The 27,313-nt window shown below is 41.8% G+C and overlaps 1 protein-coding gene across 1 annotated transcript in view; it reads left to right on the top strand.

Annotated features, from left to right (window-relative positions):
* Positions 1-27,313, top strand: part of rars2 (arginyl-tRNA synthetase 2, mitochondrial) — a 72,829-nt gene that overhangs the window by 12,782 nt on the left and 32,734 nt on the right. Inside the window, exons 2-9 of the mRNA XM_048531676.2 lie at positions 2,806-2,879; positions 10,171-10,273; positions 12,196-12,279; positions 13,746-13,843; positions 16,192-16,247; positions 18,081-18,164; positions 21,780-21,856; positions 26,206-26,364. Of these exons, the coding sequence (XP_048387633.1) occupies positions 2,806-2,879; positions 10,171-10,273; positions 12,196-12,279; positions 13,746-13,843; positions 16,192-16,247; positions 18,081-18,164; positions 21,780-21,856; positions 26,206-26,364 (735 nt within the window). The remainder of the gene's footprint in view (positions 1-2,805; positions 2,880-10,170; positions 10,274-12,195; positions 12,280-13,745; positions 13,844-16,191; positions 16,248-18,080; positions 18,165-21,779; positions 21,857-26,205; positions 26,365-27,313) is intronic.

Here is a 27,313-nt window from a genome sequence, read left to right as displayed (position 1 = left end):
CCATGTGGATAATTGGCCAGGTATGTCCTGTATATAGAAAGCAGGCCAAATCCAATCCAGCCAATTGCTGCACCATCATTCTACCTCTGGACCATCAGTAAAATTATGGAAGGTGTTAATCAGCAGTGCTATCAAGCAGCATCTGCTCAGCAATAACCTGCTCAGTGAAGCCCAGTTTGGGTTCCACCACACTTAGCTCCTGACTTCATTACAGTCTTAGTTCAAACATGGACAAGAGAGCTGAATTTCAGAGGTGACAGTGATGGCTCTTGACATCATGGTTGCATTCAACTGCGTGCAGCATCAAGGAGCTGGAATGAATGGGTATCAAGGGCAAACTCTCTGGAGTCGTACCTGCTCTGTAGGAATGTGGTTGTGGTTGTTGGAGGTAAGTCATCTCAGCTCCAGGACATCTCTAAGGAGTTCCACAGGGTAGTATCCTAGGCTCAGCCATCTTCAGCTGCTTCATCAATGACCATCCCTCCATCATAAGGTCAGTAGTGGGGATGTTTGATTGCACAATATTCACCATTCACAATTTCTCAGACACTGAAGCAGCCCATATTCAACTGCAACAATATCTTGTCATAACTTGCCACTTGTCAGCCAAAGCCTGGATATGTCAATGCCATACAAATGCCAAGCAATGAACACCTGCAAGAAGAGACAATCTAACCACTCATCCTTGACATTCAGTGGTGTTACCATCACCGAAACACTGCCTGTCAACATCCTGGTGGGTATCATTGACCAGAAACTCAACTAGTCTCACTACAAAACTGTGGCTACAAGAGCAGGTCAGAGACTAGGAACACTGCAACGATTTAACACACCTTCTGGTTCCCTGGAGCTTGCCTGCCATCCAAAGGGCAAAAGTCGGGAGTGTGATGGTATACTCCCCACTTGCCTGGGTGGGTGCAGCTCCAACAATACTCAAGAAGCTCAACGCCATCCAGGGCAAAGCCACCCACTTGATTGGCACCAGATTCACAAGCAACCACTTCCTCCTCCACTGAATCTCAGAAGCAGCAGTGTATACTTTCTACAAGATGCACTGCAGGTATTTACCAAAGACCCTCAGACAGCACCTTCCATATAACCACTTCCCCCTGGAATTCCAGTCAAGATGGTAGTGGAGGAAGCACAGCGTTCAGGCTCCTGGACCCTGAGGCTCATCTGCTCTGTCTGCTCTCTTTTGTTTAATCTTTTTGCTTTCTCCTTTTCTTAACATACTTTCTCATGGAGATCTCCAACGGCATCTGTGGTGGCGATGTCCAGTGTGTTGGAGGGAAGTTTGTTCCTGTGGCTGCAGGCAAAGGTTGGGTTGGTGGGGGACAGGGGTGCAAGTTTGAGCCCAGTGTCTGGTGCTGCCAGGCCCTGCAATGGCAGTGGCTGCAGGAATCATGGTGGCAAACAAAGTCAGTGGAGACAAGATGACACTGAAGAATGGCGACACTGTTCCTGCAGTAGTGGCCTAGTGAAAGGACTCAGCTGGCTGACTGCGGAGTCCAACACCAGCACAAAGCATTGGCGGAGCAGGGGAGAGCCAGATCTAGATCCATGGCTAAGGCACTTAGAAGTTCAATATTACAGTCCTTACTTTTTGTTTACCCTTATGTTCTTGGTCTTGGTTTCTCCTCTGTGTTTTTAACAGTGTACTATTCAGAACACAACATTTTTCACTGTATTTGTAACAATTACTTGTTACATGTACACAGAACAATAATTTAATCATCCAAAAGGGCAGTGGCAACAGATATATGGGAACACCACCATCTGCAGGTTCATCTCCATGCCATTCATCATCCTGACTTAAAATCATGGAATCCTTACACTTGGAAATATATCATTGTTCCTTCACTGGGTCAAAATTATGGAATTCTCTCCCCAAGGGCACTGTGGATCTACCCACAAGACGTGGACTGCAACAATTCAGGAAGGCAGTTCACCACTACCTTCTCAAGGGCAACTTGGGAAAGAGAATAAATGCTGGCCAGCGAATGACACCTAAGCCCTGTGAATGAATAAATAAAAACAAAAATGCAGGCAGGATGTTCCCAACGCTGGTGGAGTCCAGAACCAAGGGTCACTGTTGAGGACAGGTGGCTGAATCAGTTAGGCCTGAAATACGGAGAAGTGTCTTCACTGAGTGGTGAGCCAGTGGAATTCTCTGCTGTGGAAACAAGCTCCTTCCAAGAAGGAAATAGATACTGTTCTTAGAGCTAAGGGGACCAAAGACTTTGGGATGAAAGTGGGCTCTGGGTACCAAGTAGGATGAACAGCCATCCAAAGGGCAAAAGTCAGGAGTGTGATGGAATACTCCCCACTTGCCTGGGTGGGTGCAGCTCCAACAATACTCAAGAAGCTCAACGCCATCCAGGGCAAAGCCACCCACTGGAATGGGCTTGAAGAGCCAAAATAGGCTCCTATTTTCAATGTTTGTGTTTCCCAAAGTCACAATTAGCAACTTTGGGCATCCTTATTTGACTGTTTTATGACATGTACTAATAGTTAACATATGCAATGATGGGCACACTAATTCAGAGTGATTTAACTGTTATGCAAATGAAAGGAGCCTGGTATCAAATATCAGATAATGAAACCTTAAAGTTAAAGTAATCATACAAGCCAAATTACACTTACACAAATTGCCATTCTAATGTGATGTGATTAAATTACAGTCTTATCACGTCAGCTGCCTACTGCTGTTTATATATTTAAATACAATTTTCCATTGTCCACATTTTTTCAGAAAATCTAGTTTGCACATTTTCAAGTCAACTCTAATTTTGTTGTTTTCCTCAGCTTTCCAAAATCCTGGGGACTGCTACAGAGAAGCTTATTCCCATGGTGTCTGCTGTTCCTGTCTCCAAGAAACAGTAATTTAACCATTTTATATTTGTACACTACTGATTTAGATTGCATTGATTAAAATTTAAAGAGCATGCATCCTGATGTCTTTGTAGCAATTTAATTAGTACATAGTCTCAAGTGTAGTGGGTTAAGCGGCACACTTTTCATGTGCTGTCTTTCACCTAGTAAAGAATGCATCCTGCTTTCAGCTGCTTTGATTTATCATTCCTCGGCTCATCCATTTCCCTCCTATTAAATCTCAGTCCACTGTGTACTCTAGTGCTTTGTCAGACATTGTTTGTAACAGATATCCCTCCTCTGTGCTTGGCTGAGTGCAGCACACCAGCACTCTACACCTGACCATGATCATGATTAGGCAAGTAATAAATGGTGAGTGAACTTGCTAGCTGTGAAATGCATATTTTAGACTAATGGAGTGTAATGAAATTTTTACAACAAAAGGCAAAATGACACTATAAAGGGAAACTTAAATGCTGCTGTAATTGCTATCTTTACTGTTACGATAATCATGTAATTTGTGATATTTATTTGAGGCATATTTTGGAAATAGTGAAAATTAACAACTAATGTAAGTCTTTTGAGAGTTCCTTCATTGCTTTTGAATTCTGAGCCCAGAAAAATTTCTGGGTGCAAGTCAAGATCGAAACGAACAGGGCAAGATACAAGTCAAATCCATATGCAGTTCTGTGCTTTTTTTTTTTGGAAGTCTGAAGATTGTCAAATAGGGAAAATTTCAAATAAAACTTTGAAGTCTTGGGAATAAGTATGTTCAAGCTCACAGGTTGGAAATATGAACTGACTATAATTGACCCCTCACTCTCCAGGTGAGCACTTTTGAGTGTGTATGTTTATTCTCGTGATTGCAGTATACATCATTTTCAAACAGATTTTAGACATCATTAATGTACTTTCCTTAAATTCATAGTTAGCTTGCCATTATTTTCAGCTTTGAATGTTGGCTCTCTATATGTGTAGATTTAGATTTCCTGTTTAAATCCAATCTCAATCTCTCTTGTAGGAGAAGAGTCAGGTAATAGTGTAGTATTAAGCAATGTTGGTATGTGAAGGCATATTGGGTTTTACCTCCGTTCTGGTGAGCTCAGAAAGTAATGATTTTAGTCTTCCCAATGCTGACTTGAAAAAAATTATCTTGCATCCAAAATTTGAGGCAGGTCCTGCAATACTAGAGCACAGAAATGGAGTAACTCACAAAAGTGATGAGGCAGAGGTACCTGGAAGCTGATATCATGTTTGTAGCTGTTGCAGATAAATAGGCTTCTCCCAGTTCCACAACTTTCTACTTTTCAAAATTGTCCCACCATTAGTCGAGGATAATAAAGTGTGAAGCTGGATGAACACAGCAGGCCAAGCAGCATCTCGGGAGCACAAAAGCTGACGTTTCGGGCCTGGACCCTTCATCAGAGAATCAGGACCAGTTTCACACTTTATTATCTTGGATTCTCCAGCATCTGCAGTTCCCATTATCTCTCCCCACCACTAGTCAATATGCTTTCTTTCTTGTTTCTTAGATTCTCCTTAAAACTACCTCTTTGGCTCTTGGCTATCTGCCCTAACATCTCCACACGTGGCACAGTGTCAAAAATTGTCAGTTAATGCTTCTGTGAAGCAGCTTCCAATGTTTCATCATGTTAAAGATACCAGATTATTCCAAGTTATTGTTAACCCTACTGACGGACAATACTTCGATAAATGGTATGAGTTTTGGATGATGACATAGTAATGGCAGGTTATGGAACAGGATAAACATGTTGATTCAATGAACAGTTGCAATAATGGTGAAACTGCCAGTGCTGTTGAAACTCCACTGTCACTGACGGCAACCTCCTGGAATCTGCAAATGCCCAGTTAGACATTAAAATTGATAAATTGCTGACAAGGATTTTGTGCTTATCCAGAGGATGCACTACTGTGTTCTCCTCAGAATGCAATCAATTGGAAATCATTAAACTGACCAAAAATTTCCATTCCTGCACCCCTAATCTTACTGGAACAAGTTTTTTGTGTTAAGTATAGCTGAGGTTTTTAAATGTCCTACCTTCATTGCTATTTCTAAACAGTCTTACTGGTAGAAAGATTAACATAATATTTTATGTATGATTATGGAGCAGGAGTAGGCCATTCAGCCTCTTAAACTTGCCGCACAATTCAATAAGATTATGGCTAAGGTGATCGTAAACTCACATCTGCCTTCACCTCTGCTGATAACTTCTCACCATGGGTTCCTCTATCTTGATGAGGAATTCCAAATGTGAAAAAGACAGTTTGCATGTGATACTTCTGTTTTCTTAATCCCAAGTGTGTCTTGCAATTAGTTACTTGTCTATCTATAAAATGTAAAAATTGAAAATCTAGGAATTCAGTGATTGTATATTTCTTCCTTTGCTGTTTGATACATTCTCACAATGTGATTGGCTGGATACCTGGCGATCTCCTCGATTTGGAACCATATCTGAATTGCTTTTGCAACTGGAAGTCTGTGCTGCAGAGCTCTATAGATTTTCATAAGCAGCAAGTGCCTTTATTTTGGCATCGAGTGCAAAAATTCACAATCTATGGAAGTTTCTATTGTGTTCCAGTCACTGATGTTTTTCCCACCTTGATGCAGAATCGGTAGCTTCATGTTGTTCTGCAGGCAGGCAACATCAAACCTCTGCAGCCTAGAGATAGCCCCAACGAACTCTGTTGTGAAAAGAAATACACTACTGATGGCAAAAAAAGTGTATTTTTAACAACAAAACAAACTGTTCCACAGTGCTACATTAAAAAAGAAACAGGCAATGAACTGTGGTATTTAGACATGATGGCCAGAATCGTGACTTTTTTTAAAAAAGATTTTAGAACATTTTTGAAGATAGACCTACCAAGTTGATCACAGTCTTCTGCTGATACTTTTTTTAATGCCCAATACAATATACCAGTAGATTGTATCTCCACTTCTGATTTTATAATGGACGATGGCATTGAAGCATTAAGATTGTTGGGTCTAAGACATTACCCTGAGGAACTCCTGTAGTGATGCCCTCAGACGGAAACAATTGGCCTCCAACCACTGCAACTACCATCCTTTGTTCTGCGTGTTCCTCCAAATAAACAAAGTTTAGATTTTATAAATAAAACTGAGATGATTAAGAATTATGATTGTGTTTTTCTTTCCTGATTTTCTTATCCAGTTGTCTGAAAATCCAACGCACTTTGGAAAATATGGATGGTAATAAAATCAAAGTTCACCATCTTTTTGTTTGTTTTTGTGTGACCTATTTTAAATAACTTTTGAGTTTAAACAGTGAGTGCTCAGAGCCTTTATAAGAAGACCAGGGCTTGGTTGAACTGATATGGTGAGCCAGAATTTAATGTAATAGCTTAAAATGTTGCAAATGTCCACTCATGAAAGGCAGTTTTGGACTTCTAAGAAATAAAAACTTCTGCTATATTTAGCATTTTTTTTTCCAAGACCACTGGATCTCCCAAAATACTTCAGACATTGAAGCACTTTTTGAATTTATTACTGTTGTAATGTAAAGAATGCATTAGTCAATTAGCCTGCAGCAAACTCCCACAAATAACAACACAATGAACCAATAGCCTGTTTTTGGGATGTTAATTAGGGGATAGGTATGCCCAGGACATAGGAAAATCCTCCTGCTGTCCATCAAAGTAGTGCCACTGGATCTTTTAAATCTAATGGAGGACAGATGGAGCTTCCATTTAATGTCTTACTAAAAATGGGACTCTGGTAATGCAGGCTCCCTCTTTGTGGTGTCAGCCTTGGTTTTTTATTTGCTCGGGTACTGGAGTGGGCTTCTTGAACCCAGAACCTTTATGCCACTGAACTTGCCAGTAACCGGGTGTGGGTGACACACTACAGAAAACAGCAAGAATTTATTTGTATGCGGGATCACAGGTAATTCTGTGAAATATTCATACACCCCCATCTTGCTCATCTGCCCAGAAACATCACTAGTTTGTTTTCCTTTTTGAAAGGATAAAAGCATTCTATGTATGATTTCCGTTTTATTTGAAGAATGGTTTCCTGATGTCAGTACTGCAATACTGCCTTTTACTAATTTGAATCTTTTTGCCATACCCTTTCAATTTACTTTGAGACAATTCTCAATTACCACTTCAGTGATCGTATACACCTCCTATAAGGCCACTTCCTAGAAATTTACTTGGAAAACTTGAAAAATTTAAGAACATGTCTGAACTCAACCTCTTCTGACTCCTAATGGCCTGTACCTTATCCTGAAGACCTCTTAGTTGTATGTTTATGAAGTCAGAGGAAACAACCCCTCAAACATCTACCCTTTCGTGTTCTCTACGAATTTTATACATTTCAGTGAGATTTCCTTTCAAACAGCTTAAACTCCAGACAGTATTGGCTCTATCTACACCATCATGCAGTCATCATTTGTAATTGTGACTGGTGAGGATTTAAGGATTAGCCTTCAGCACTTTGTCTCTCTCATGCAAACAACCAGAACTGGATGTGTTGTTCAGGACTCAACCCCTGTACAGTTTAATCCATATTCCATCTGAAATCATTTTTCTTTGTTATGTAGTTCAGCATTCTGGTTGATGTTGATTCTTGCCCTGAATTGCTAGGAAACTCTAGGTCTCTTTCTCTTTCAACTTTGGCCATCTCAACACTCTCTTCACTGAGTGCCTATAGCTTTTTCTTCTTTGCAATGTTTTTTATTTGATGTGAATTAAATTTTATCTGTCAGTGTCCAGCCCATGTTTTTGCTTCATTAATCCATTCTACAATTTCTGAACCAATTCCACTGCCACTTCCATTTGTGTCATTAAATCTTTCCGCTTTGTGCATCCAGATTGCTTGTTTGAGAAATAATAGTAGTAGTATTGAGTCTAAAACTAATCAAATACAATACCTCTACTTATCCAATCCTGACTGAATTTATCTGCCTGCTAGTACTTAAGCCATTTCTTAACTCAAAAATGCAATGAATCTCCACACCTTGGAGAACGACCTTGCATGTAAGTTTTCTTTCTGTTATTCTTTGGAGGTCTGGCTTCACCTATTTATGGACTACTTTCAGGATGATGACTGTTCGAAGATGTGAAAGAGTTAACCAGTTAGATTCAGATTAGGGTGATACTATTTTATCATCTATCTGGTAGATCTCTGTAGGTAGTCATAACTTTACTCCCTACAAATCAAGTATATTATATTGCATGAAGTGGGAGTGATGGGCCCAATGACGTCTGTCAGTTTTGCTATCGGTTTTGAAGATGTACAGTATATTGATCTGTTTCCAATCCATTTGTGACTCACCAGTTAAGCCTTAACAAATCTCCCATCAGGTGTCTCAACACTCCATCTGTTTGTGATGGTATTAGTTTTGAGCCCTTTTAATCTGACTCGGATTTCCGTCTGATTTGCCACTCGTTCACTGGTTTTTATTTTGGTCACCTGTCATGTTACTCGTAATCATCTGTAAGTATTCACAACGGAAGATTATGCTCATCTCCAATTTTAATATGTATTGCATCTCTTATGATTCTGTTTCTCCTTGGAGAGTTCTTACTGTTGTAACACACAACATTCTTTACCCAGTTGTGTGAATTTTTGCTGCTGTATTTTATTTTTCTGGATCTCTCTCGATCCTTGTGATCATCACGTTCTCGTAATCATCCCAGTGCAACACTACTACATTCTGCCTGCAGGATTTATAGAAGTCCTATAAAAAGGAAAGCATTTTTAATAATTCATTAAAACACAACCTGCTGACACAAAACCAGAAATGTCTGGCTTAACTCTTCAGGTTGTCAGTATCTGTGAAGATAAACAAGTACCAGACTCTAACTGTTAACCCTGCTGTCTCACTACAGAAGCAGCCAGACCTCCTGAATTTCACTGGCTGTTTCTGTTTCAGATCTTCAGCATCTACAGTTCTTTGTTTTATTAAAAACTGTTTTCCCCCGCTGTCTGAACCTTAATGATCTTTCTGCAGCTAGCCCCAAGCCCTTTCGTAAGCAGTGGTTAATCCATAATTTGTCATGTTTACCGATATACTATTGCCATTGCTCTAACCCTAGTTCGCGTACTGTACTAGTTTGTTTTCCCATTCGTGCATGCATTTTAAAATTCTTCCTCCTTTTGATCAGTAGAGTCATACAGCATGGAAACAGACCCTTCAGTCCAACTAATCCACACGACCATGTTCCTGAACTAAACTAGTCCCACTTGCCTGCGTTTGGGCCCACATCCCTCCAGATCTGTCTTGTTGATGTACTTATCCAAATGTCCTTTAAACATTGTACCTGTATCTTCTACTTTCTCTGGAAGGTCATTCCACACACTAACCACTTTATTTAAAGAAAGTTGCCCATAGTGTCCTTTTCTAAATCTTTCTCCTGTCACCTTAAAAATATGTTCCCTGGTTTTGAATGCCCCTACCTTCCAGAAAAGACATTTGCTATTCACCTTATCTATGCCTTTGTGACCTTCTAAACCTCTAAGGTCAACCAGCAACCATGTATGCTCTGGTGGAAAAGAGTCCTAGCCTATCCAGTGTCCAGAAAGTTGATTAACTTCTGTCTTGAACATGCTCGATGATTCCACATCTGCTGAGATAGAGTATTCTAAAGATTGAATCCTCCTCATTTCTAAGTGGAGGAATTCCTCTTAGTCTTATGTCTTAAATAGATGATGATAAAAATCTGTTTTGTATGTTATTTGCTTGCCAACATATATCGTTCATGAGAGATAGTAGGAACTGCTGTTTCTGGAGAATCTGAGATAACAAGGTGTAGAGCTGGATAAACACAGCAGGCCAGGCAGCAATGTTTTGGATCTGGACCGTTCTTCAGGAAAAAAAGATTGGCATGGATTTTCATGTGGGTGCAGAGGCATGTTTTGATACAAATGCCCATGCCATTTTTGAGGGCAAATCCACCTTTCATTCACATTTCCAACTCTGCCTTTTTCATCTGGCCTTTTTGTGTTTTTGCTGAGTTTTGTTCTGGGACACTCCTTCTGGTTCCTGTTTTCTGCTTGCCCTTCGGATTCCAGTTGAACAATGGAATTCACGTTTGAGCCGTTCTATTGGATACTCTTCTGTCCCCTTTGACAACATCCCTACAACTTGTGACCTTAAACACACATTTGGTTTTGACTACTTTTCTTCATTTTTCCCATGTCCTCATGTTGTCTGTGCATCTTTGCAATGAACTTTTGACATTGTCTCTCTGTATGTATGTCTAATACTTTGAGTAAAGGCAAGTTGTAATTAATTCTCTTGCAACCTTTTTCAGGCAAACCCTAGATTTTCGCATATCTGTCAACTCTGTGCTGGAGAAAGGCTGTTTAAGATCGGGATCGACTGTCCAGAGTAAAGCGAAGCAATTGTCTGAGCAGGTACAGTTACTTGAGGATACCAGGTTGTGCATATTGCTTTGGAAGGGGAGAAGAAGATGGTTATTGCTGACTTTAAGGTAGAGGTATTCCTGGATCTGTATCAAAACACACAGTATTGGCTAGATGCGTTGATTATCAGGGAATCACATTGGATGGAATTTTATTCTAAATGTTAGGAAAGTCAGGCAGGTGGATGCTGTTTGGCATCCTTTTTTTTGTTGCAGCCAGGCAATCCAGTGTGTTTAGTTGGAATCACAGATTCTGCCTCTCGCATCTTTGTGGCCTCAGTACTGCATTTATATTTAAAAGGTGACATCCTCACAACTGAAATCCCTGTGATGTAAGACCGTTCTGATTTTGGAGCATCTGTGGCAGGGGAATAGGTGTTTACTTTGGCAGAAAAACACCCAGCCTCCCAATGACAGATATAGCAAAAGGATCTGGTATGCTGCCATCAAGTTTGAAATAGAAGTAGGTCATCGAAATAGACCTTTAGCTTCTCCTTTCCTAGCACAAGCAAATCCAATTCAATATTGTATATAAACACCAGAAATCTTAAACAGGGGTGTTTATCAACAAGGTAAAATATGTTTTTAGAAACTCGCAATATAATTTCAGTCTAAACTGGATGAGAAAATCCTACATCCCTTGAAGCCAATTTCTTTGGAATACAGAACTGCATTGCTTAATATCCAGGATGTGGATGTTGCTGATAAGGATAGTGTCCACAGTTACATTTGAGGTGGTGATGAAGGATTATCTTTTTTTGGACCATGACATTGTGTGCTAAAGGTATTTACACAATGCTGAAGAACCATGACTTAATGTCAGCTAGGTAGAGTTTTTCACAGCCATTTGATCAGTAAGTGACTCTGACTGGACACAAATCACTCCCTGGTAAAAGTAAGACTGAGAAGAAATGTTTTAAAGTAAAAGCAAAGAACTGCAGAAGCTGGAAATCAGAAACAAAAAAGAGAAATTGCTCAAAAAAGTCAGTGGGTCTAACAGCAACTTTTCTTTTCTTTATTCATTCACGGCATGTGAGCATTGCTGGCCAGGCAGCACTTATTGTCCATCCCTAATTACCCAGAGGGTAGCTGAGAGTCAATCACATTGCTGTGGATCTTGAGTCACATGTAGGCCAGACCAAGTAAGGGTGACAGTTTCCTTCCCTAAAGGACATTACTGAACCAGACGGGTTTTTCTGACAATGGATTCACAGTCATCACTAGATTCTTAATTCCAAACATTTATTGAATTCAAATTCCACCATCTGCTGTGGCAGGATTCGAATCAGTGCCCCCAGAATGTTATCTGGGTCTCTGGATTAACAGTCCAGCAATAATGCCACTAGGCTATCGCCTCCCCTGAAGTGTTCTGAAGAAGGATCACTGGAATGTTAACTCTGCTTTCACTCCACAGATGCTGCCAGACCTGCTGAGTTTCACCAACAATTTCTGTTTTTGTTTCTGAGAAGAAATATATCTGAATCTATTTTCATTGAAGTGGTCAAGAAACATGATTCTTAAAGGGTCATAAAGTTTGCCCGTTGCTTTTCAGTAAAGTCACAAACCAAAGAATGATCAAACAAACATAACATTTGGTGATAATTAGATTTGTCACGTTTGACTTGCACATGGAAGTATGTGTGGAGTCTTGGTACTGTGGCTGTGAAGCCAAGACACTACTAGGGCCAGTGTAAGACAAACATGTACTGCACAATAAAGTGATGTTGTTAGGGGGTGAATGCTATAGAGTAACTAGTGTGTGTGTTAGCTTGAGACTACAGGTAAAAAATTCCTCAAGCTTTTTGTAACTATTTAACAAGTCTTCAAAAAATGAAGTTAAGCTATAATTGTCCTGCATTTTTAAAATGTTTTCATGTCTCGGTTAAGACGAACATTTTTGTTTTAATACTTTAGTTAACTTGTGATGATGTGGTTACTGAGATTGCTGTCGGGCAAGGAACCATTAATTTCAAAGTGAACCGATCTTTGCTTGCTGAGGTGAGCGTATAAAGTTTGTTTGGAGCTCTAGCGTTATTGCAGACCTCTTGTTCTGGAACTTGATTATAAATAGGTAAAATGTTCCTCTCCCTGGTCTTGCTGCGGGAAATGGTGAGAATAAAAAGAATCAGAAGTTTTTTTCTGATTTTCCTCTGTTCCCCCCCCCCCCCCCCCCCGCCTCCACCGCCCGCGATTTTAAAATGTAATTTCAGAATCTCACTATTGAGCAGTGACAGCCTTCTTTCCCTTTTTGCATGTTACTAATAACTCAACTCATTTTGTTTATGCCTCACTTCCAATTTTCCCCTTTCCTTTCCTAAGAAACCTGACAATGAAAATGCCTCCTGTTAGCCAGAGCAGAGACCTGCCAACTGCAGCTCCCTGACTGTGTATTCTTGCCATTATCCAACTCTGTCTTCAGCACAATGTCCCTGTATACTCCATGGGCATCATCTTCCCGGAGATGGGGCATGCCACTGTATGGCACCAGGCTATAACCCATGTGCCTCGAGCAAAACATCTGAAAGTCAAAGGGAACCAGGTCAGGATATTCTCCACTCAATCAGGGAGTGCCACTACAGTCAATCAAAGGCCTTGTCCAATTTCAGTCTAAGGGTTTTACAGTAGTCAGGAGCTTAGTCCTACCAGGACCTGGGCTCTGCATTGGCAGTGCAGGGTCTGGGACTTGGTCAGTTGTGCAGGTCAAGTGTAACCAGTTTGGCATTTGCCGGTAGGTCAGTCACTGGGCTGTGGAGACTTCAGGACAAGAGGTAGGCCATTTGTTCCTGACAATGGAAGTGGATAGACGAGCATTTCAAGCGATGCAAGAGCTCGTGAGGTGAACCCAGTGAGTCCCCGTAAGCATTAATGATGTGAGCGACTGGCCCTGTAGATCTCAAGTAGCGTTGGTGGAACTTTGAAAATCATTGGCATGCTTCCTGCACAGCTGGACAGTCCTTTTTAAGTAGAGGTACCTGGGTCCAGTCTGGCTGTATCTGATGGCATGGCCTCACGTGACAGTCAGAGGAAACCATAAGCACTTCCATCTCCAACACCCACTCACCAGCACCTCCATGTCCTTGTCCAGGAAACAGTGAGCTTTCCTCCCTGGGCCATGTCCTCAGTGACTCTGGATTAGCATCAAGAGTAACTCGTTATCTGAAGTAGTGTGTAACTGGGTTTTAAGTATAGGGTCAGCAGTGAGATCTCTCTTCTACTGCCTGTCCTTTCATGATTCCATGAAAAGGCCATTGGTGATAAGCCTGGTGGCATAATCAATGAGGTAAAGAAAGAAGATTGCATGAGAGAAATCCCAGCCGGTTATGATGAAGTGACAAAACATGTAAACTGAAAATGAGAATTCCACCCAGTGTTATAATGGGCACTAGTCTCGCTAGTTTTACTTGATTGCAATTGCAGCACTGCATTTCTGTCTTTTTACATTCTGCATCTTTTACCTTTTACAGGTTGTGATGCGAGAGATTTCAAAGAAGGGTTCAAAATATGGACTAGAGAGTGAACTCTTCCAAGGTTACCCCTGTGGTCGAGTTATTGTGGAATTTAGGTAGTTTTCTGACTCGCGTAAAAACCATAAATTTCAAGTGAAGTCTGTTTATATTATTTTATTTCAAATTGCTCTTTTTTACATGTATTCATTGAAATTTTATTCAAAGCAACTGTTTTTAACCTTTCCCCTTGCCTGAGAAGTGGTGACCCTCAGATTAAACGACCACCAGTCATGTCTATCTGTTCGTCTTGCTCTCTAAGGAGAGAGCAAACCTATGGTTTAGTAAGACAATGGAAACTTTGAAATTGTATTAGCTTTATTGTTCGTATGATTAAAAAATCTCCAGGCATATAATGTCGGATACCACTGACAATTGAATGTATAAAATGAGATAAAGTGAAAGCTACTGATCAAGTGATAACAAACATGGGCTTTAAAATCCAGTTGACTGTATGTGGGAGGTGAGCCATCCCATTTGTTGTGTTCTACAAAGAATGAATTAAATTAGAGAATGCTGTAAAATGTCTAATTTTGAGATGAAAGTTGGAAGGAGAATCAAGAACATTAATTTCTGAAGGGGAAATCCTGTTTCACTATATTACTGGCAATTATTTGAATAGACAATAGAAGGGTCAAAGAAAGTAATGCTGTTGAATGTGAACTTTCAAATGGCATTCAATACAATGCCACTTGACAGACTAGTGAAGAAAGATTAGTTCGTTGAATAAAAGGGATGCTGGCAGATAAGAAATGGTAGTGGTCAAAGGGTATTAATTCAGTCTAGGGGAAAGTTTGTAGTGAAGTTCCCTGGGGTTATCATTAGAACCATTACTTTTCCTGGTGTATATTGGTGTGGAGGAGACAACGGAGTGTCAGACTTCAAAAGGGAATAGACAATTTGAGGAGTGGAAGTGAGCAGACAGGTAGCAGGTTAAGTTTACTGTGGAGAAGTGTGAGGTGAAGCATTATTGATGGGATGCTGGAGCAGAGATACCTTGATGTAAATGTGTGCCAATCATTGAAGAAGGGAGAACAGGTGGAGACAGCCATTAATAAAAACATTCAATATTCTATGATTTAATTAACAAGGGCATATAGCACTAAAGCAAAGCAATGACATTTGTTAGACTTCACCTGGAGTAGTGTGTACAGACCTGGGCACCACACTATAGCTAGGATGCGAATGCTTTGGAGACAGTGCAGAAAAGATTGATTTAAAATAGGATAAGGAACTTTTAGATATGAGGATAGATTGGGACTGTTCTCCTTGGAGAGACGGCTAAGAGGAGATCTGACAGGAATTTTTGATCACGAGTAGTCTGGACAGTTAGCTAGGGAGAAACTGCTCTTGTTCACAAAAGGATTGCAAACAAGAGGTGACTTGCAAGCATAGCGTATATGATACAAAACAATATTTTACGCAATGAGAGATTCGGATCTGGAATGCACTGCCTACAGTTGTATTCATAGCAGAGTCTGCTGAGGCATTTAAGAGGGCATTAGGTGATTTGTTTCTAATTTAAATAATGTGCACTAGTATGAGGAAAAGCCATATCCTAATGCTCGTTGGAAAGCCGGTACAGACGCTGCCTTGTCAGTGGCATTCATAGCTAGGTTGATTTTTAATCAAATAACATGCTTTGCAAATCAATGCTGTGCAATGGCCTCCTTTTGCATTGTAACAGTTGTGTGGTTTTGTGATGTAGGGCAGCTTTGAAGCTGGAACTTCTTTCTTATGACTGTTGAACTTCTTGACAAGTTTTGCAACTATTGAGGCAAGTGAGGATTATTAGACCACACACGTGATTTGTGTCTTTGTAGCTAGTGAAAAGATTTTGTGGTGTCGAAGTGATCCACTCTGCAAAATTTCTGGTGTCCAGTTTGCTCCACCAGTCTGGCACTTATTTGGTTTGCTAAGTCAGATTTCTCGTCACAGGTAACCCACAGGATGTTGATAGTGGGGAACACGGTTGTGGTAATATTGCTGAATTTCAGAGAGACATAGATGTGCTCTCTCTCCTTGATGGTCATTTCTTACTGCTTGTGTAATGTAAATACAACTTGCCATTTATCAGCACAAGCCTAAATTTTGTCCAAAAGACTTGTGCATGGCAATACGTGACTGAATTGATTGTCTGAGGAGTTACGAGGGCAGCTGAAAGCTGTGTGATTGCAACTGACTTTATGATGCAGGGCTGGTCATTGATAGAATGGTATGAAGAGGGTCAAGCCTAAGCTGGTACCCTATCTAAGAGTTGCAGAGAATTCTTGGGACGTGGATTATGAGTCTCTACTAGTATCTTTGTGCATTGAATATGACTACAGCCAGTCTAGTTGAGTGAACCATGCTGAGCTTTTGTGTCTTTGACCAAATTTGAATAATACTACCTTTTCTTTCTTTGCAGCTCACCAAATATTGCGAAAAAATTTCATGCAGGACATTTGCGTTCAACAATTATTGGTAAAAATTTCCTTTTTTTACTGCAAGAAATGTTATTGTATCTAAAATTATTTCAAAGCAGGAAAATAACACTAATTTAACAGCCTAGTGCAGAACCCAAGTCCACACTGACTGAACTGCATTAAATGTCCCAAAATAACTTGTTAAAATAAATTTCCTGATGTGCAAATTACAAGTTGCATTTCAAATTTGATCACCAAAAGTAAATTAAAAACCAAAAATGGATCAGCTGTTGACTTGTAGAAGGCATTAAAATAAGCTGACCTTGCCTCTAATGCTATTCAGCAAAAATATAATAGTTTCTTACTAAGACCTTTAAACTGGATACAACTTATCAGGTAGGCGGACAAAGTAGGATGCTGTATCCCAATTTTCTGTACGCTCAGCAATGAACCTGTTACTGTAGCTCTGCACTCTAATCAAAGGTTCTACCTTGTTCCTTGTCCTAGGAGTTACACTATAGTCATGTGCCTTGCTCAGATCGGGCTTGGGAGGTTCCAGTGCCTCTAGTGGCTACTTTCAAGTGCCGAGGTAGATACATTTCCACGAGATGAATGTTGAGGAATTTGTCCTTTTGGTTTCATCAATGAAGTGCAGCAGCTGGCCCCTCGTTGATAAGAAAAGTTTGGATATTCTAGTGCCCGTGATACAGGAGCCAAGTCATTGCCACTTGCTTTTCTGTTGCTAGTTTGAGGGAAATACTGAAAAACTGCCTGAGCAGTAATTGCCAGCAGGCTCAGACAGATGGCACTTCAAGCTTTCTATAGGTTTGGGTGTCCATTGCATTAGATTGTACTTTGTGTGATTATTTAAAGTATCTTGGAGTGGGCCTTCACAAAACTAACACCTTTATATTGATGATGCAAAAATAAAATTTCTCGAAAGAAAGAAACACATTTAGTTTATAACTCACTCGGAGGTAGTAAGAACAGCCGATGCTGGAGGAACACAGCAGGCCAGGCAGCAGGAAAGCTGATCTTTTGAGTCGGGATCCTTCTTCAGAAATGGGGGAGGGAGAAAGGAGGTGGAATGTTGATAGGTGGGTGCAGGCAGGCAGTGGTGGGGATTGGTCAGTGAGGTGGAAGGAGCGGATAGGTGGGAGAGAAGATGGACAGGTGTGACAAGTTAAGGAGGTGGGAATGAGAGGAAGGCTTGATCATGGGATGAGATGGCAGAGTGGGGGGAGATTTTGAAACTAGTAAAGTCCACATTGAGACCATCAGGTTTAAGGGTCCCAAAGTGGAATACGAGGTGCTCCTCCAGTTTCCGGGTGGCATCGTTGTGACACTGGAGGAGGTGCAAGATAGATGAGTGAGTGCAGGGTAGGGGGAGTTGAAGTGGTTCACAAACTGGAGAAACTTGGCAAGTCTGGCAGCATTTGTGGAGGGAGGAACCAAGTTTTGAGCCCTGTGTGAAGTCATTGAATTTGAAATGCTAACTCTGTTTCTTCCTCTACAGGTGAAGCCAGACCAGCTGAATAACTCCAGAATTTTCTGTTTTTATACTATTGCTCCTGTTTGAGTAACTAATGTTGGCCTGGGCACTGAACAAACTTGAGTTCTGTGGGACCTTTGGTAGAGAAGGCCATCAATTCACTAGATTAACGAATAATCGAACAGTACAGTGTGGTCTCGTGCTCTCTGACCTGCAGTGGAGCGTCACCCTGCATTGTGTCCTTGCCTCTGGAGAGTAGGCCTTGAGCCCTTTTACCCTGTGACTTAGATGCAATGTTTCCAACAAGCGGCAGTAGTAAAGCAATATTTCACTTTATTCTGAGAAAAAAATTTAATACAATAGGGATAACATGTATTTTTTGTTGCACTATTCTGTCAGGTAACTTCATAGCTAATATAAAGCAAGCTTTGGGGAATGATGTGATCAGGATCAACTACCTTGGAGACTGGGGCATGCAATTCGGTAAGTTTTTAGGGCTATTGCTAATTTTCAGTGTTTCATTGTGCAGACTAATATTTGAACTCTGAGGCAATGGTTATAAATGATTTTGATCTACAGATCTAATGTTGACAGGGGAACTGTAGAGATTTTATTTCATGACAATATTTTTTTGTTCAAACATAGTCATAGAGGTCTGCAGCAGAAACGAGTGAACATCACCACCTGCAAGTTTCCCTCCAAGCCACCCAGCATTCTGACTTGGAAATATGTCACCATTCCTTCGATGTTGCTGAGTCAAAATCCTGGAATTCCCTCCCTGATGTCATTATGGGTGAATTGTAGGAGATGTATAAAATAATGAGGGGCATTGATAGAGCAGACAGGAAGAAGCTTTCTCCTTGATGGAGGGAGCATTGATCAGGGGACATAGATTTAAGGGAAGGGACAGAAAGTTTAGAGAAGATGCAAGGAAAAGCTTTTTCACCCGGGCAGTGATAGGAATCTGGAACTCATTGCTGTCAGGGTGGGAGATGCAGAAACCTTCCTAACATTTATGAAGTATTTAAATGTGCTCTTTTTAGTTCTCAGTAAAGGACTCACCCTTGTCCCCCTCCATCCACACATCAACGAATACTGGCCACGTTTGGACATTGAGCAGTTTTTCTGCTGCCTCCACCTCCGCACTACAACCGTGAACCTAACCCTCCCTCTACTGACCTCTTCTCGCGCCTCCAACACACCCCCTTGTCCTGAAACCACCCCAAGGCCTCCTACCCTCCCTCGATCTCTCTTCATCTCCAACTGCCATCGAAACATCAATCACCTCAACCTCTCCACCCCTCTCACCCACTCCAACCTCTCCCCTGCAGAACGTGCAGCTCTCTGCTCCCTCTGCTCCAATCCTAACCTCACCATAAAACACGTGGACAAGGGAGGTGCAGTTTTAGTATGGCGCGCTGACTTCTACATCGCCGAGGCCAGGCGCCAACTCTCTGACACCACCTCCGAATAGCCCATTGATCATGACCCCACCCCCAACCACCAAACAATCACCTCCCAAACCATCCACAACAACTTCACCTCGGGTGACCTCCCACCCACAGCCTCCAACCTCATTGTTCCCCAACCCCGCACCGCCCACTTCTATCTCCTTCCCAAAATCCACAAACGTGACTGCCCTGGTTGACCCATTGCCTCCACCTGCTCCTGCCCCACCAAATGTATATCCACCTATCTCAACTCCATTTTCTCCCCCTTGTCCAGGAATTCCCTATCTATGCCCATGACACCACCCACTCCCTCCACCACCTCCAGACCTTCTAATTCCCCAGTCTCCAACACCTCATCTTTACCATGGACACCCAGTCCCTATACACTTGCATTCCCCATGCAGATGGCCTAAAGGCCCTCCACTTCTGCCTGTCCCGCAAGCCCGACCAGTACCACCACCCCACCCCGCCCATCCACACTGACACCATCATCGGCTTAGCCGAACACATCCTCACCCTCAACAACTTCTCTTTCGATTCCTCCCACTTCCTACAGACAAAGGGGGTGGCCATGGGTACCCGCACTGGCTCGAGCTACGCCTGCCTCTTTGTAGGTTATGTGGAACAATCCCTGTTCCTTAGCTACGTTGGCCCTAAACCCCACCTCTTCCTCTGTTACATTGACTGCATCGGTGCCAGTTCATGCTCCCACGAGGAGCTCAAACAATTCATCCACTTCACCAACACCTTCCACCCTAACCTTAAGTTCACCTGGACCATCTCTAATACCTCTCTCTCCTTCCTGGACCCCTCAATTTCCATCTCTAGCAACCACCTAGAAACCGAAATCCATTTCAAGCCCACCCGACTCCCACAGCTACCTAGAATATACCTCCTCCCACCCAACCTCCTGCAAAAATGCCATTCCCTATTCCTAGTTCCTTCGCCTCCAGTGCGCCTGGTCCCAGGATGAGGCATTCCACTCCGTACATCTCAGATGTCCTCGTTTGTCAAGGACCGCAATATTCCCCCCCCCCCCCGCCTCCGTGATTGAGAACACGCTCGACCCCGTATTTCCCACAACTCATCCCTCACACCCTGTCCCCGCAATAACAACCAAAACAGAATCCCTCCTTGTCCTCATGTACCACCCCACCAACTCTCCAGATCCAAAGCATCATCCTCCGACATTTCAGCCATCTGCAATCCAACCCCACCACCAAAGACATTTTTCCCTCCCCACCCTTATCTGCTTTCCGGAGGGACCACTGTCCCTGTGACTCCCTTGTCCGCTCCATGCTCCACACTCCTCTCCAGTCTCACGACATCTGGCACTTACCCTGCAACTGCAGTAAGTGCTGCACCTGCCCCTACACCTCCCCACTCACTCCCATCCCAAGCCCCAAGAAGACCTTCCACACCAAGCAGGTGTTCACCTGAACATCTGTTAATGTGGTATACTGCATCCACTGTACCTGTCGTGGCCTCCTCTACATCGGGGAAACCAAGTGGAGGCTTGGGCACTGCTTTGCAGAGCACCTCCGCTCGGTTAGCAATAAACAGCTGCACCTCACAGTCCTGAACCATTTCAACCTCCGCTCCTATTCCTCAGACGACATGTCCATCCTGAGCCTCCCACAGTGCCACAACGATGCCACCCAAAGATTTCAGGAACAGCAACTCATATTCTGCTTGGGAACCCTGCAGCCCAATGGCATTAATGTGGATTTCACAAGCTTCAAAATCTTCCCTCCCCTACTGCATCCCAAAACCAGTCCAACTCATCCCTGCCTCCCTAACCTATGCATCCTTCCGATCTATCCCCTTCTCCCACCTCACACCACACCCCCATTTTCCTACCTACTAACTTCATCCACCCCTTGACTTGTCCGTCCTCCCTGGACTGACCTATCCCCTCCCTAACTCCACACCACGCACGCACGCACATCTTTACTGGCTCTATTCCCGCCTCTGACCTGTCTGTCTCCTCTCCACCTATCTTCTCCTCTATCCACCTTCCCCTGTCTCCCTATTTATTTCAGAACCACCTTCCCCTCCCCCATTTCTGAAGAAAGGTCTAGGCCCGAAATGTCCGCTTTCCTGCTGCTCGGCCTGCTGTGTTCATCCAGCTCCACACCTTGTTATCTCAGATTCTCCAGCATCTGCAGTTCCTATTATATCTCAGGCTTTGGAGCAAGCTCTTCTGTCTGGTTGGAAGTGCCTGCTATGTTACAGGTGGGACTTGACCCCAGCCTTTGGCCCAGAAGCAGGGACACTACCACTGTCACATATCCTGTTTTTCTTCTGTCTCTCATTTTATGATGCAAGTGGCTAGTGAGTGTCCATCTTCTAGAAGGTGGAGTCCAATGCTGGTTGTGCTGTTGCCTGGACTGGGTGACACCCATTGAATCTAAGGTATTGTGAATAGCTGTGAGCTAGGTGTCGTGTCTAACGGATACACAGAAACTTCAGGCCTTTCTGAGTCAAGTTGGATGTGAGTGTGATCTTTAACAAGAAAAATTATATATACTTCTGTGAGGATTGTCTCCTTATTTCTGCATTGCTGTATGTCACAGTTGTGGTAAATTAGAAGGGGAAGTGGTTTTACATTTTTTTGGGTGTTTTGTTCCTTGTCAATTATTTTTAGGATTGCTTGGAGCAGGATTTCAGCTCTTTGGCTCTGAAGTGAAACTGAAAGCGAATCCGTTACAACATCTTTTTGAAGTAAGTAAAAACATAAAATGAGTTATGGGGTTGAGAAACCTATCAGTCAGAATAGAATGGTCTAATTCTGCTCCTTTTTCTTATGGTTTTATGGGTGTTTTTATTTTAAATGAGGTATAGAGGTTGTCATCAATGCTGAATGTGAAATTTAAATTTGGAAATACCAACAAGCCGCAGCAGTAAACATAATGTTTGAGGTTGTAGATGTTTCGTCACCCTGCTAGGTAATATTGTCACTGTGCCTCCGGTGAAGTGTTGGTGTTCTGTCCCACTTGTTATTTGTATGCCTCAGTTTGCTGGGTGGTTGGCATTACTTACAGTTGTGTTTTGGTGGTTTCTATATCAGGACCAGTTCATTGTGTTTGTTGAAGAAGTTCCAGTTGGAATGCCAGGCCTCCAGGAATTCCCTGCCTTGTCTCTGTTTGGCTTGTGCTATTATGAATGTGTTGTCCCAGATGAATTGGTGTCCTTCTTTGTCCGTGTGTACTAGGACCAGTGAGAACTGGTCATCTCTCACCAAGAGACATAATGTTCATAAATGAACCAGGGTACTTGCATGTAAACAGGGTGCTTGTTTTTGATGCAAAACTCTGTGTGTTACTTATACAAAAAGCCACTCACTGGCTCAGCTCAATAAATGAAGCCTTTCAAAGTGGAAGTCTAAGTTGCAGTCAAGTTTGGCATTGTAGAGGCTTCTGCCTGCTGGAGGTAGAATATGGTGGGTGGTAAGCAGTATGCCCCTGTCCCACCATCCAAAACATAATCTGAGAGGGGATTTAATAGTGCATGCTAATTAGAATACAAAAGTAACATCACTATTTAAGGAAGGATAGAGAAAGTAAACCAGGACTGTAGCTTTGCAGAACACCTCCGCTCGGTTCGCAATAAACAACTGCACCTCCCAGTCGCAAACCATTTCCACTCCCCCTCCCATTCTTTAGATGACATGTCCATCATGGGCCTCCTGCAGTGCCACAATGATGCCCCCCGAAGGTTGCAGGAACAGCAACTCATATTCCGCTTGGGAACCCTGCAGCCCAATGGTATCCATGTGGACCAGCTTCAAAATCTCCCCTTTCCACCGCATCCCAAAACCAGCCCAGTTCGTCCCCTCCCCCCACTGCATCCCAAAACCAGTCCAACCTGTCTCTGCCTCCCTAACCTGTTCTTCCTCTCACCCATCCCTCCTCCCACCCCAAGCCGCACCTCCATCTCCTACGTACTAACCTCATCCCACCTCCTTGACCTGTCTGTCTTCCCTGGACTGACCTATCCCCTCCCTACCTCCCCACCTATACTCTCCTCTCCACCTATCTTTTCTCTCCATCTTCAGTTCGCCTCCCCCTCTCTCCCTATTTATTCCAGAACCCTCACCCCATCCCCCTCTCTGAAGGGTCTAGGCCGGAAACGTCAGCTTTTGTGCTCCTGAGATGCTGCTGGGCCTGCTGTGTTCATCCAGCCTCTCATTTCATTATCTTTGGATTCTCCAGCATCTGCAGTTCCCATTATCACTGTGTAGTCTGCTGTCAGTAGAAGGTAAATTGCCAGAATCCAAAACAATGAATGTGATAATGTGACACTTAGAAATAAGGATCTGACTGCACAGAGTCAACCTGGATTTATAAAAGCAAATGATGTTTGTTGGAGACTTTTGAGGATGTTGCCAACAGAATGAATAAGGGGGAAACTCAGTGGATTTGATACACTTGGATTTGGGGAATGATGGGGACTATACTGACATGAATCGAGGGTTAATTATTGGTAAGAAATCCTAGAGTAGGATTGAAGTGCATGAGATCCTGATGGTCTCAAAGGTGGATGTGGAAAGGATGTTATCTCTTGTGGGCCCATCCAGATCGAGGGGGCACTGTTTTAAAACAGAGTAACCCTTTCGAGATAGAAATGCAGAGAAATTGTTTTCTTCAGAGTTGTACAACTTCGGAACTCTACCCCAGAAGATGTTGGAACATGGTCAGTGAATGTTTTTAAGACAAATGTGGATAGATTCTTATATACAAGTGAATCACAGACTCTCAGGAGTAGAGAGGAATGTGGAATTTGACTTGAATGTAGGTCAACCATGATTTTATTGAATGGCAGAGCAGATTTGATCTGTATGGTCTACTTCTGCTCCTATTTCTTATATTTATAGGAATAAATGAGTTTTTTTCAGGTTGATGTGCCATGACTAGTGGAGTACTGCAAGAATCAGTATTTTGGGCCCCAGCTATTCACAATCTATATCAATAATTTACGTGTGGGGACCCAATGTAACATTGCCATGTTCGTGGATGATGCACAGCTAGTTGGGAATGTTTGTTGTCAGGATTATACACAAATGGGCTTTAAGGAGCTTTTTTAATGTGCTGAGTAAATGGGCAAGAATGAACAGATTGAATATAATGTGAATAACTGAAGTTATCCACTTTGGAGGAATGGTAGGAAGTTGAGAAGGATTGAAGACCCAAAATGAAGTGAGTCCTGATTCATGAAATGTTGAAGGGTAAGTGTAGCAAACAATTAATAAGCCACATTACAAGTTCATGTTTATTGTAAGAGGATTCCAAAACAGGAATAAAGATATCTTCATTTGTATAGAATCTTGGCACAACTGTGTCTGGAATATTGTGCACTTGAGTTGATCCATCTCATAGCCATTACAGGGGCGTAGCTACAAAATAACAAGAAATGGGTTCCAAGTATTGAGGGGTACATGATGCTTGCTAAAGGTAGAGAGGTAGCACTCTTAATAAAATATGGTGTTAGTGCAATTATTAAAGTCAGCCTCAGTTCAGGAGTTCAGAATGAAGCATTGGTTTGGAGTTGAGGAATAGTAGGGGAGAAGAAATCACTTGTGGGAATGGTTTACATAACTCTCCTAACAGTAACCATGATGTAGAAGGATTTGCACAGGAAGAAAAGTGTGCTTGTGGTAAAGGGAGGGCAGTAATTAGTTTCTGGAAATCTACTGCCTTGTGTCTTGGAATATTCTTGATGACTGAGCTAGCACGGTCTTATTGGGTAGAGAATTCCAAAGATTGACTGTCCTTGGAGTGAAGAAATCCATTCCAATCTTAGTCCTATATGGCATCCCTATATGTTCATTGATCTCATTTCCATTAATATATTCCAACATGTTGTAACTTCAAACTATCACATTTCTAGTTCTCTATTCCCTCCCTCTCCCTTCTGAAATAGTGAGGTTACATTTGTTATTTTTCAGTCTGTAGGTGCCTTTCCAGAGTCTGTAGAATTTTGAAAGATATACTGACATGAATTTGCTGACTCTATTGCCACCTCCTTCAACATTTGAAGTAAACTCATTCAATCCAGGGAATCAACCTTTTAATTACAGTTAACACTTAAAGGTTTCATTATGAATACTAATTTCTTTCAGTTCCCCAGTTTTGAAAGACCTCAACTGGCTCGCTTTTTCTGAATCGACTTCCATGAAGGCCAACATTAAAGTAGTTTGTTTTTCTAGCATTCTCATTACAAGTTATCCAGTTTCAGCCTGTCACAGGCCCACATTTGTCCTAGTAATCTTTTTCATCACGTTCCAAAAGAATCTGTGTTGTGTGCTTTTTATGGTTCTCACTAACTTGCATTCATATTCTGTTTTCCCTTTCTTTATCAGTTTCTTGGTCATCCTTGTGAATATAGGCAGGGCTTGAGGTTGATCAATTAATTAATTAACTGGGTAGATATAAAGGAAGCACAAGTAGGAATGGCTTAAAAGAACTATTGGACTGAGTAGCTAATGAATTCTATCCTCAAAGAAAAAGATGTCTTGGTTTCTCTCTTACCAACTGGATCTAAGGTGTAGCACAGGGAGAAATGAGTGTTCTTGAGTTGGAAGTAGGCATTTTTATGATTGGAGAAGATCAGAGTTTGGAAACCGTGCTCGAGATCTGGTAAGATTCCGTGATTATGAAGTTCTTGTTTTGAACAGAGACAATAGGTACGCAGAGGGGTTGAATATGGTATTGGTGGCATGGGTACAAACCCTAATGAAACAACAAATTCTGATTAATTGATAAACAAATACCTCCAATTGCATTTTTTTCTTCCAATTCTATATTTCTCGCCTCGAACTTTCTGTCCCGCTTTTTATTTTATTACTGGCAAGTCACTGACTGGAAGCATGAAATTAAAACCCAAAGTTTGGCATCAGCAGACCAACTTTCAAGTAATGTAAAAATAGATAAGTGGTATGGGCTGCAAAACAAACAATTGTTAATGGAGAGCAAATGGAAACAAAAACTCATTCCTAGAGGTTAAGCACCAACAAGATAAGTCCTAATACAACCAGATCATCAGCATTAAATGGTCTTGTATTTGCATTGCAGGTTTATGTTGAAGTGAATAAGATGGCGGAAACCAGCGAAGACATTCACAAAGCAGGACAAGAGTTCTTCAAGAAACTAGAGGGAGGGGATGAGCATGCCTTGAGATTATGGCAACAGTTTAGATCGATAAGCATTGAAGAATACCAAAAAATTTATCAGGTGTGAAATAATGGATTCCAGTTGTACCTGCTATACTGGTGCATATCAGCCATTGTTCTACTGTAACCAGGTATCTTGCCCCACTTCTAGCCCACAAAGCATGGTGAGCAGATGTTTGCTGATGTAGCTAACTAACAAAACATCTCTGCATCATAAGTAGGCCTGAAGTATAACCTTGACCTATAAAAATGCTGATGCAGGGCAGTCTACATATATTGTTTTGTTGATGTTGATTGTCCTACACTAGTGCACTTGGGATTGCCACAGCTACAGCCATGGAGTGAAATGGGTTGCGGCATGGGACATGAGTGAATCAGGGTATGGTGATATAATCCAGTGTCCATTTTAAAGTCATACTATCTCTAATTATTATATAGTATTTAGATATCACCTATAAATCAGAAGAAATTGCAATTTTGAGATGCTAATAAATAGTTGATTGTAATAACTGTGTTTCTGCCGTGTAGACTAAGGAGTTGGGGAAATCAAAGGCACCACGGAGCGACTAACATTGAGAGGGCGTGATTACAGCATAACATTTTATAATAGAAGTTACAATAGAAAAAAATGGCAAAAGTGAAAGTGTTTTCAGTGTGGAAAATGTTGAATTTTGCTCATTTGGCCACTTTAAATTTGGTTTTGTTCATTTCACAGCAATGTTTTTATACACAAAATCAAACAATCCTATTGCCCCATTATATCTAGAGGAGTCCCTTTTGAGAAGTAAAAATGGTACAACAGAGGGAAACTATCTGTTTCAAGTAGGTAGGCTGTCTAACTACGGAATAGCTGAATTTAGTCTTTGACAACAGGACTGCACTTTTTAATAGATGCAGCTTAATGAACAGAAATTTAATTTTTAATCACGTTCACATGTAATGACTCAGCCTGGTGAAGAATGTGCCACAAAAAAACAATTACTGGCCATCATCCCGTTATCAGAAACTAT

The sequence above is a fragment of the Stegostoma tigrinum genome, chromosome 4 (genome assembly GCF_030684315.1).
Source record: "Stegostoma tigrinum isolate sSteTig4 chromosome 4, sSteTig4.hap1, whole genome shotgun sequence".
Taxonomy (NCBI): domain Eukaryota; kingdom Metazoa; phylum Chordata; class Chondrichthyes; order Orectolobiformes; family Stegostomatidae; genus Stegostoma; species Stegostoma tigrinum.
Note: the sequence above shows the minus strand (reverse complement) of the source record. Positions and strands in the feature narration are given on the sequence as shown.